The sequence below is a fragment of the Myxocyprinus asiaticus genome, chromosome 3 (assembly GCF_019703515.2).
Source record: "Myxocyprinus asiaticus isolate MX2 ecotype Aquarium Trade chromosome 3, UBuf_Myxa_2, whole genome shotgun sequence".
In the NCBI taxonomy this organism is placed as follows: domain Eukaryota; kingdom Metazoa; phylum Chordata; class Actinopteri; order Cypriniformes; family Catostomidae; genus Myxocyprinus; species Myxocyprinus asiaticus.
The window spans coordinates 19861765-19873881 of NC_059346.1; the positions used below are offsets into that span (position 1 = coordinate 19861765).

Here is a 12117-nt window from a genome sequence, read left to right on the forward strand (position 1 = left end):
GCCCAAAAATGAAATTCTGTCATCTTGTTGTAATAAACCCATATGACGTTCTTTCTTCCGTAGAACACAAAAGGAGATGTAAGGCAGAATGTTAGAGACCAACCCTCAGTCCACATTAACTTTCACTGAATCAGTCAACATTCTTAAAAATGTCTCCTTTTGTGTTCCACTGCAGAAAGAAAGTCATTCTGATTTGGAATGACATGAGGGTAAGAAAATTATGACAGAATTTTCACTTTTGGGTGAACTAACCCTTTAAGACTCTTTTAAATGGACTCTTTTATACAGGATGTTACCACTTTGGTAAGTGTGTTGTTCATGTGTTTACAGAATTACTGTTGGCCCCTGATGATCTGAAGAAGTTGCATGAGTTTGAAGAGAAGTGTGTCGCTGGATTTTTCAGAGACAAAAAGGAGAGTCAAAACAGTAGCCAAATCAACAGGATACGCTGTGTAGCTGACAAGTGAGTGCATCTCACAGACCTCATTTGGGATTTGGCTTTTACTCCATGAGCAGGAAATGACTTCAGCTGTTTAAGTTTGTCACTCAGCCCATTTACATGCTCACCAAAACACTAATAACTCCCAAAATTCAGCATATTTAAAAAAATCTAACAAAGCAAGAAAACAGTGTTTACATGAGTTATTCTCTGCTTTTGACGTCAAACTGTGAAGAGGCATGCGCACAACACTTGTGTACACTGGATAATTCAGGTAAAGGTGTTTACTGTATTTGCAACATGAAATCGGGGTAATGGGCAAAAATCATACTGTGCCAATTGCTTTATTCTTATGTGGTTTATGACCTTACACCGATAAAGGAAAGCTGTTAATTGTGTTTACATGACCACAGACGTTGTTGGCTTATTAAGTATAATCGGTGTAAGTACGTGCATGTAAACGTGCTCAAAGTTAGTCATTTGAAATTATATATATACCTATACCTAAATTAATATATTAGTGAAATACAGTACAATTAATTATAGATAAATAATGCGATAAAATTTTTTCGCAATTTTGCACGAGACATAATGCAATGGCCAAAAACTTCCATCTGACACGTGTTAGATCAATAACTTAAAATTAGCGCCAATGAAAAGCTACCTCAGACAAAATGACCAACTCGTAGGTGTTGCACAACTACTGATTTTCAATAGTCGACTAGTCAAGCCCATTAGTCGAGTTGAATTCGACTAGTTATGACATCATGGGGGATGCATTCCATAATGTCATCGTACTCCAACTTTTCTTATTGTCGCAGAATCACATTTTTGAAGGAGTGAACAGCAGCTAGGTCAGATGTCCAAACACACAAAGCTGTGCTAATCATGTTGAAAATCACTAACTAGCGCAAACAGGTGCCTTTTTAAATGATTATGCATAGCACTAGTATTTCTGTTATATTTAAATGGTACTTTGCATATATTGGAGGTTACTGTAGCATCTGTCATCTTTATCAAAATACATTTGAGCCACTTCAGCCGCCATACCCGGTGTGAAACGGAAGATGGCAGGGGAAGAGTCATTTATATTCATAAGTAAAGTGATAACTAATTGGACGATTCAGTAATATTGGTCAGGAAAGTGCTATCTGACTGGTTTGAGAAACTACTGTATAACCCAACCTCTAAACCTAACCCTCACAAACCAGGTAGAACTTTCCTCATTAATAAGAATGAGTCTTCCCTTGCCATCCTACCTTTTGGAAATCCGCTGCCTGCTGAATTTCCCACAGACGTGTTTTGTAAATCATGTAGAAAGCGACTAGTCGACTTCAGGCTGTCAGTGTCTACATTAGTTATAGTCGATTAGTCTATGCAAACCCATCATCTCGATTGCAAAATGGCTTATGTTCAATGATATGGAAATAAAGCAAAATATTGTTACTGATATAGCCACTTTTTGTAATGACTATTCAATGCTTTTCTCTTCTACCACAATAATCATGTCTTTGAATACTCTTCATTTTAGGGCTTTTTTTTTTTTTAGCAAATATTGATATATGTGATTATTTGTGATTAATTTGAGTAATTAATCAGCATATCATGTAATTGATTTGATAAAATGTTCTATATTTTACAATACATTTTATATTTTACAATATCAAATAAAAGTGATTAACTGCCCTAAAAATATACATGTGACTTTTCAATTTGAATTGTACATTTTGGTTTATCTATTATCTCTCAAATGGATGGAATAAACTGTAATTGTTTGTTCGATGTTTGTTTCTAGGGCTGAGGAGATGGCTGGAATATTAGTTGATGTTGCAGAGAAGGTTAATATTATCCAGGACAACATGTGCACTTTGGACAATGACTTAGGTCAATTGCAGGACTTGTCCGCTCTGGCAGTGGACACTCTTAACTTCCTGTCCGCCTCAGACAATCAGCAGCTAGAGGTGGCCCGTCTTGGTCAGAGCCAGCCAATTACATGCCGCCACGAGCAATTGTCCCATAGCTGCTGCCTCCACTTTGGTGGAAGTGTCGCGCCCAGCCAGGCCCTTCCATCCCCAAAACACTACCGCAGCACTCCTCCTTCCCTGCTCCGAGGCTTGGGCCATTGCAGGCAGCGACCTTCTCTGGAGGTGCCACTAGGAGCCAATGCTGGACTCTTTGAGGTCAGGGGCAAGTCCATGATGGGAAACCCAAAGGAAGAAGATGATGGTTTTAGGTGGCCTTTTCAACGAGGTGATTCAAGAGAAGGTGTATCGATGGACTATCGCCTCTCACATGGATCTTTACCTTACCTATATGCTGGGTGGAGGGACAAGGCAATGTATGGATCAGGGGAACCATCACGCACCAGTTCTCCTACCATGCCTTTGATGAGGGACCTCCAACTGCCCCCCAGCCATGAAGAGTCCATAGAGGATGATGAGGATGATTTTCACAGGATATCCAGAGCCTCCAGTCACACCTTCCTGCTCTCTGACACCCAGAGAGATGGAGATCGAGCAGTGGGCATTAGAAACCCAGCATTCCATAGACTCGATGTTGGTGGTCGTTTTATTCGAGCTCAAGGAGTTTTAGGCAGGAAATTTGCCTTTGATTTTGAGCAGAGCCGCTCGCTGTCTGCCAGTGTGGAGAATATGGCCATGCCTGACACAGCAACATCAGAACAAACAGCTAGACGGACACTTTTGCCTCCCCACCATGGTCATGAGCAGAGAGGTAGTATGGATACATGTTATAAACCGCATTCTAAATGAGTGCCAATTTTATGTTCTGCCTAATAAATAGTTTGTGTGTGTTTGTAGGGTTATTTAAGATCTTTAAGAGACAAAGGTCATTTGGAAGAAAGTCCATGAAGACCAGATCAGGAACCTCTGAGAATGTGACTAAACCTGCTATTTCTGTGTTACTTCAAATGGTCTTTTGGAAATTTCACAACCCTACTGGTCTTCTTCCGTTAAGGTCATGGTTATGTGGTCAAATGTTCTCTCATTATAGGTAAAACTAGATGAAACACGAGGATGCATGCATGACTTTGACCCACGCAGGAAAGTGAAGAGAAAAGTAAAGGGCTCGCTTGATCGGCGATTAAGAACCTCTGTCAGTCTCACCCAACTATGTAATTCTTCATCCATATTACACATTTACAATGACTATTTTGCAAATGGCAAACGTCATACAAAAAGTTGGGGCATTCTTTTCTCAATACAGTAAACAAGGAATGCATTTCTTCTGTAAGCCATTTATTGAGCAGTCTGCCTCGACAGACACAGATAGATAGATAGATAGATAGATAGATGGATGGATGGATAGATAGACAGATAGATAGATAGATATTCTGCTTACCAGTTCTGTACTTTAGCCCACTACGCCACCACCACTCCAGTTGCCAGATAGATAGATATTTACATTTATGCATTTGGCACACGCTTTTATCCAGAGTGACTTACAGTGCACTTATTACAGGGACAATCTGCCCGGAGGAATCTGGAGTTAAGTGCCTTGCTCAAGGACACAATGGTGGTGGCTGTGGGGACCAACCGGCAACCTTCTGCTTACCAGTTCTGTGCTTTAATCCACTATGCCAGTTGCCAGATAGATGGATAGATAGATCACACTGTACAGAATTTAGTGTTCCTCTTTTTTTGGTCTTCTGTGGAATAATTTTTCATTGCTGTTTTTTAGATGTTGACCAAGTAGATTTCACAAAATTGGCGCCATCATGGCTGGTAAGTTTACCTGTAATGCCCACGTCATGAGTGTGATTTCATTCATTCTTTCCTGTTTTGTCAGACATTTAATGGCTGAATGTCATGGTCTCTCCTCAGAACACGGTGAGTCCCGGTCAGTCACTGCTCAGCAGCTGGACCAGGTCTATCAGTCAAAGACCCTCGTAAGTATTTTGATTTGAGACATTTTAATTGACCACAGGAAAAGATTTAGACAGCATTTGCCTTGCTAACTTTAAATCTTTTCTACCTTTCATAGGGTATGCAGTATGATGCCAGAGGGTAAGTGACTTTACTATTTACCATTACTTATCTATGCTGTTATTAAATTGGATACGTTTGATTTAGGAAAGGAAATATGTGTGCTAATTTTTTACATTTGCGCTTTATATATGTTTGATGTCAGTAAGGACCTCTACATTCAAACTGACAGAAGATTTAGGCCAGCACTACACTGGTGAGTCATAACTGGACTTTTCTAATCTGAAACATTTTGTAACAATTTTGTATTGATGTGGCTTTTGTTCTCTTTTGTTTATGTTTGTTTTATTTTTCTAGCAATGGAAAGGAACAACCTAATGAGACTGGCTCACTCTATACCATTCACCCCTGTGTCTTTATTTGGTAAGTTTGGAACAGTCTGTGATTGTAGTCCTATTGATTGTTAAACCACTAATTAAATTTATTGATAGAGAACTAAGTAATTAAAAGACAGACAACACACTCATAGAGGTTCTTGTCAAACACTTCATTGTAAGGGGGGGAAGGCAAGTTTATATAATATAGCATATTTTATTACACAGCTCTCTAGAATACATGATTCTTATTGGTCAATCACTGCTTCATGTGGTCAGATGTTTTTGTATAATTACCACTAAATGAATAATTGACTGTTGTTCCTGGCAACTAATTTCCTACCTACACTGCTAATTTGATGTATCTCTACTGTACGTGGCACTCTGTGGGTTTGTTTGTTTCCTCTCACATAATACAATAATTTCAACTTAATATTTAACTTCCAAGCCCTGTGATGGACTGGCCACCTGCCCAGGGTGTTTCCTTGCCTTCGCCCCGAGATATGCTGGTTAAACTCCAGCACTGACTGCGACCCTACATAGAATAAATGGCTATAGAAAATGGATGGATGGAATTAACTTCCATTTATTTACCTATTTAGAGGGTAGCCATGTAATATGTGGGATAATGTATAGTCAGCTGGTCACTTTTGCAAAATAAACCACTTTTGAAAGATAAAAGACCCCTCCGCTTTGCATCCTGACGAACCCTGTCAGGCTTTATTTAGTGAAAATGACCAGCTGACTGTATATTATCCCTTACATAATAAATGCCATTTATTTTTATTGATCTACATATGATATAATATCATAGATCTAGTCTTATTAATCTAGTTTGAACAATGTCTTAGATGTCCTCTGCTATTTATTCAGGTGGTGTTGAGGTCTGTATTTATACACTGGAGGAGACAGAAGCAGGGTCCTCACATGGAGATCAGTCCTCCAGCATCTCCACCTGGCTTCAGCATGGGCGTACAGCTGTTCTGCAGCCATTAGCTCACCAGGAGGTGCTGGATGGGGGTCTGCGGAGGGCCACCAAGGTGGTGTGTACCTGGGCTGAGGGCGATGTGTTGAAACTGGGCTCAGTGTATGTGATGAAGGCCTTCAGGCCAGAGGTGGTCCGCATCTGGCAGAAAGTGTTCCCGAGCAGCACTTCCCTTCATCTCTGTCTGCGGGTACATTCTTGTCACTTTGATTTGAATTTATGAATAGCAGGGGTGTAAATATTTGCTCTGACAATTAGTTTTGGATACTATTCTTTAAAATATTATGCAATTAATCATGAAATTTGCAATTTGGGCACGATTTGGTTCGATATGATTCAATTTGATTATTTGGTAAAAAATATTTTTAAAAATAATAAAAAGACAAATGTTATAAATATAACTGGAGGAAGCAGATTGGGGATCTGAATTTGATGGATTTTTACAACTGAAAATGAGTCTGTAATTCTTTGGATAATATTAAAGTAATTACTGTATACTGTAATCAGTTATTAAATTATCTATTTAATGCATTGAATTTTCATTGTCAGATTGATGCATCATGATACATCAATGTATCAGGTGTAGAAGTTACATGACATTACAAACATTAAAGGTGCTGTAAGTGATGGTTGATGTGTGTGGTTGAAGTTAGATCAATAGCAGCAGTTAGCAAAAGGCTGAAATAGATTACAGAATGTTTAATAACTTTTTCTTTTCTGTTATCATGTACTTTATTGACTAATTCCCCTCCAACTTGTAGGAGATCCAACAACAGAGAGCAGCACAGAAACTCATGCAGAGATTTAACCAAGTGAAACCCAGCAGTGTGCCGTACAGTCCTAGGTCAGCATTACTTTCTGTATCTCTTTACTAATGAGAGGTTGATTTTACACTAAGGTGACCAGATTTCTGAAATGAAAAATGGGGGCATTTCTAGTTCAGTGGTAAATAAGTATGTCATTGAAATTTCACATGTTATTTATCTGTGATCATTCTTTTCTGCACTGTATACAGTAGATGACGCTGTGGCATAAAAGTGAACTTAACAAACATATATAAACAATGGTTGAATATAGGAACAATTGCATCTGACTCCACAGCACAGGGTCCCCTGCCCCTTGGTCATACTCTTTGCATCACTCTTCTTACTCTCTTCTAAAATTCCTTCTCCTCTTTTCCTTCACCTTTACCTGGCACTTTCCTAAAAGTAAGACAGTAGGCTGCTAACTTGCTTGCTGGCAAATGGAATTTCAAAAGAAATGAGCTCATTTGACTACCATTTCCCTTAGCACCTGAAATTAATTTCTGAAGGCCTTAGATGCCTCATATTGTTGGAGATTTTTCCACTTTGTATCATGACACAAATATATTCAATATTGTATAATAATAATAATAATTATTATTATTATTATTAAACTATTTCACCTAACTGTTTCTATCAGTTATCTCATATGATATATCCTGTGGACCTGTTTTTCTTAATTATACCTTTTATTTTGATCAACGCTTATGCATTATGATGCTTCTTTTCAGTAACTTGTTTCCCAGCAAGGCGCAATGTAATCTATGCTGTAATGTGCTGACTTACATTTATTGTTGTTTTTTGCAGATACTTCATTATACATTTCATTTATTTTTCCATGTTATTAATGATGTATTCTTATTTTAAATGCATTAATTTAATATAATACATAACAATATAACTTTTGCGCTCATTCCCTGGTCCAGTTCTTAATGGCAAAACTGTCGAACAAGTAATCAATAAAGGAAGACGAATTACTTAAAGCTGCTATAGCATGCAGCCCCCTCTGTTGGACAAAATAAACACCGCATGACTAACCTTGTTGCCGGTGGACTTCAACAGGGGCTTTCTTGCCATGTATTTTCACTTTGCAGACTGTTTTGAACACACAGTAAAAACGGGGACAGCTCCAGTCAGGGAGACGTCTGGTCACCCTATTTACACTGACTATTTGTACATGAGTGTATCTCTAAACATGTATGTGTGCAGGTTTCTAGATGTCTCCTTGCTGCACTGGCGCTCAGATGGCCACTGGTTGACTTTAGAGAAGAACATGAGCGGCCATTTCAGGAAATACAACAATAACACAGGAGAGGAGATTTCACCCTCCTCTGGTCTGGAGGAGACAATGCTAGCGTTCTCTCACTGGACATACGAGTACACTAACAAAGAGCTGCTAGTATTGGATTTACAAGGTATTGATATGGTTCATCTAACAGCCTGTAAAATAAATAAATGATTCTATTGAAAAGTCAAATGCGCTGATATGTTTTTATCTTTGGCTAAAGGTGTGGGAGTGGACCTCACTGACCCCTCATTGATCAGGGTTGATGATCATGGGTATGAATGCCCCCTCTTTTGCAAGTACATTAGCACACAAGTGACCCTGTTTATACCTGGTATTAAAGAAATAGTTCACCCAAATTCTTTACCCTCTTGTTGTTTCAACCCTGTATGACGTTCTTTTTTCATACACAACAAAAAAGGAGATGTTTTAAGGAAAATCAGGACCCGTCTTCTCAATACAATGGCTGTGGACATTGTCTCACTTAAAAAAATAAAAAAAACATCTAATAAAATTATTCCATGCAGCTTTTGCATCATGTTCAAAATCTTTGAATCTTTGGGTTGAAAGCGAATCGATTAGATTCATGATTCATAAGTTCGATAATTAGAATGAAAAGCGTTTTTTGCAAATTCAGAACGATTCAATTCGATTCTATACATAATGAAGTGTGATTAACGATTTAAGTTTTTTCAATGCATTTATAGTATTCTTTAAATACTTTTAGCTGTTTAAATTGGTGATTGACCAACACTTATGATCCTCAATTCAAAAATCATATTTCAAGATTGATGCAAATGAATCAGCAAGATTAGTAATCAATTCATTGAGAAAACCTTTGAATCGTTACACCACTAGAAGAAACAACCCAAAATCATTTTCCATTAAGTCATTTGCCGCTAAACATGCCCGGGCCGTGCTGTCCAGCCCAAGGACTGCCCCATTGCTCATCTTTCTCGACCAAGACCCAGAAGAGAAGGGTTTTTTTTCCCATCGAGTGCCTGTCAAAGATTTCTAGAGGCTTGACTTACAATATATCGGGGAATCGGGGATGTCCCCGCTTAATGGAAGGAGATGTCTCACTCAGGAGAAATGTCTTCTCAAGTCTCCCTCAGGATGTGTCATCAGCTGCTGAGCTTTATGGCCTTGACCGTAGCAGTCATTCCCTTGGGATTGCTGTGAATGAGGGAATTGTAGCACTGGAAAGCGACACCTAGAGTCTCGGACGCCGGCTCAGTCGCAGAGTGAATGCCTCCCCGAAGTGTATGAGCAGGCTCCCGACATTGGAAAAGTCTGTCTTTTCTCAGGAGGGGGAGCCCGCTGGGCCCTATATTGTTGAGAAAGGTGGTGACGACAGACACATCAGTCACAGGCGGGGGAGCTGTGTTCAAGGGCAGAGCAGTGAGGGGAGTTTGGTCTCCTACACTGATGGAAAAGAACATACATTTTCTAGAGATTTTGACAGTGTTCTTAGTTCCGAGACATTTCGTGCATGTCCTCCGGAATCATCACATGATGGTTCGGATGGACAGTACAACAGTGATTGCTTATATAAATCGTCTGGCAGAGAAGCTGATTGTATGGAGCAATAAGAAGCTCTTGTCTTTACGCATGACGCTTGTCCCAGAGGTGTTGAACTCAAGTGCTGAGTCTAATTTGGCAGAGATTCAGATGGGCTGCCGTAGATCTCTTTGCATTGCGCAAAAAACGTACAATATTCTTCCTGGTGGGGGACGATGCTCAATTGGGTGTGGATGCATTAGCACACCCATGGCCAAACTAACTGCTATACATGTTCCCCACACTGAGCCTCATTGGGCCGATGCTGCAGAGAGTGAGGAAGTTCAGTCATTTATTGTTTCTGATCACCCCATATTGGCCAGGGAAATTGTGGGTAGCTGAAACAGCCCAGCTGCTTTGCGACCAGCAATGACCTCTACCGCTGCGCAGACATCTCCTCTCCAAAGCATGGGGGGAGATCTTTCACCACTCACCTCGGAGGTTAGCTCTCCAGTGAGAGGCTGAACTCTGGCATTTCTAGTCTTCCCCCTAGAGTGATTGAAACGATTCAGAGCGTGAGGGCGGCCTCGACGCGCTTAGTGTACAACCACAAATTGGGAGTATTTGAACGCTGGTGTGTGGACATACAGATTGTCCCGTTCTTGTGTTCGGTGTCAGATGTGCTGTGGTTACTTCAAGACCTCCTGGATAAAGGCAAAGCTTTTTCTATGGTAAGGTCTATTTATCCACCATTTTGCCGTGTCATGTGGGGTTAGACTCTGGCACTGTGGGGTAACACTGTCTTATAGCCATTTTTCACCAAAATGGCGCTGGTTCTTGTGCCAGAGCCTGTGCTCGGCTGGTTCTTGGCCAGGGAATTCTTGGCAATCTGGAGCCTATTGCAAACCGGCTAGCTTTTCCACTGACTTGAGAAACAAACGGTGACGTAACGGCTTATGTGGCTACATCATAGTTTTTATACCTAACCTGCCCACAAACAAACATAGCACATCACAGTGTTTGTGTAAAGCTTTTGTTCTTGTTTTTAGGACATATTTAAACATACAGATTAATGCAATCCATCATATTTACATTGCTAAACAAGACTGCCGACATTTATGCTCAAGATGACAGGTAAAGTAATTGTATTATTTTGGATGAACTTTTTAATGTGGCTTAAGTAGCTACAGTCCCAGAGTAGCTGGCCAATAATCCCCTTACTGTACAAAAACAATGCACAAAATAAGACAAAAAGAGTGTAAGGAAAGCTTACAAAGTTAGTTGATGTAATAACTTACCGAGATAAGCTGTAGAGGACACGCCAACCGTGACTGTCACTGAATTCAATGCCCCGGTTAGCTGGCTGGTTGGAGCTCTCTAATTTATCTTGGATCATAGAACACCCTATCACAAGTAAAGTGCTGGTTTCCTCCATGGACCACTGCTTAATGCTTTTGATGTCTGAAGATTTTGTGTTTTTTTGTTGTTGTTGTTGTTGTTAAAGAGTGAAGAAGTACTCCTTGCTGCAGATGGTTCAAAATGTTGTTGTTTGTAAAACTTTACTTGGTGACGACACATTATTCTGCCCTCCGCAGCCTGACATAATCAGTTCCTGCTTAAAGACCAGCAATGTTTTGGGGCTGGTGCGGAATCTGGTGCGGAATTTTCCGCACTGGAATTGCCTTTTCTGCGATGGAAACGTGCGGAACGGTTCAATAATTTGCACCGCCCAGGAACCATCCCCCAAACCATGTTAGTGGAAAAGGGGTATTATTTGTCAGTTTATGAGAGGTGCTCTGTAATTACACCCAGTAACTAAACCCTTGGTTCCATCCTAGGACATGTATGTGGTCCTGTATGCAATTTCACAGGCTTCTCTTGAACCCTTGGAGTGCATTACTCTGAAACTACTTTCCTTAAGGACAACTTTGTTGATTACTTCACGACAGCAAAACGGGTGAGTGAGCTGCAGGCATTGTCAGTACACCCTTCCTGAATTCTGTTTTCTCCGGGTGGGTTGAAAGTGTCTCTAAGACCAAACCCGGCATTCGTGCCAAAGGTGCCTGACCTGTCATGTCAGTCACTGGACTTGTTGGCTTCTCACTCGCCACCTCACTCCTCTGAGAAGAAGCGGTTTCATTGTCTGTGCCCTGTGAGAGCTTTGCACATGTATGTTCAAAGGACTAGGGCGCAGTGTGCGAGCAGCCAGCTCTTGTTTCTTGGTCTACCTCTAACAACGGTAAGCTCATCTATCATCAGCACTTGTCCAATTGGATGGTTGAATGTTACAATAGCATGAATCTTCCTCCTCTGGTGGGCCTACATGCCCACTCCACAAGGGGAATGGCTAAGTCTTGGGCACTATTCAAGTGCATTTCAGAGCAGGAGATTTGTGCCGACATTTAAGCCGGTCCCGCACATATTTTTACGATTTTATAGACTCAACGTGACAGAGCCCTCACTGGCGCATTCTGTCCTTGAGGTTGGCTTGCAGACTATTGCACATTAAGCACACTTGTATATACTAAAATAAATAAATAAGGCACCTTTTTCCTTTTCAGTTTGTCTACATCTCTGGGGCGAGGCCCTAAGGGAGATGATTCAGGCTAAGTTATGTGTTTTTGGTGTCTCTCTCTGTTTTCTTTAGTCAGAATATCTGCAATAGAGGAATTGTCTATATCCCATAATGAAAAAACTAACGTCATGGTTACTGGTGTAACCTCCGTTCCCTGATGGAGGGAACGAGACGTTGGTGTCGATGTAGTGACACTAGGGGTCACTCTTGGG

The 12117-nt window shown here is 40.5% G+C and overlaps 1 protein-coding gene across 1 annotated transcript in view; it reads left to right on the forward strand.

Annotated features, from left to right (window-relative positions):
• Positions 1–12117, forward strand: part of trpm6 (transient receptor potential cation channel, subfamily M, member 6) — a 43500-nt gene that overhangs the window by 23065 nt on the left and 8318 nt on the right. The window contains exons 26-38 of the mRNA XM_051673514.1: positions 331–463; positions 2235–3172; positions 3259–3335; positions 3452–3572; positions 4139–4182; positions 4282–4346; positions 4442–4464; positions 4589–4639; positions 4741–4806; positions 5631–5932; positions 6504–6586; positions 7755–7960; positions 8054–8105. Coding sequence (XP_051529474.1) covers positions 331–463; positions 2235–3172; positions 3259–3335; positions 3452–3572; positions 4139–4182; positions 4282–4346; positions 4442–4464; positions 4589–4639; positions 4741–4806; positions 5631–5932; positions 6504–6586; positions 7755–7960; positions 8054–8105 — 2161 coding nt within the window. The remainder of the gene's footprint in view (positions 1–330; positions 464–2234; positions 3173–3258; positions 3336–3451; positions 3573–4138; positions 4183–4281; positions 4347–4441; positions 4465–4588; positions 4640–4740; positions 4807–5630; positions 5933–6503; positions 6587–7754; positions 7961–8053; positions 8106–12117) is intronic.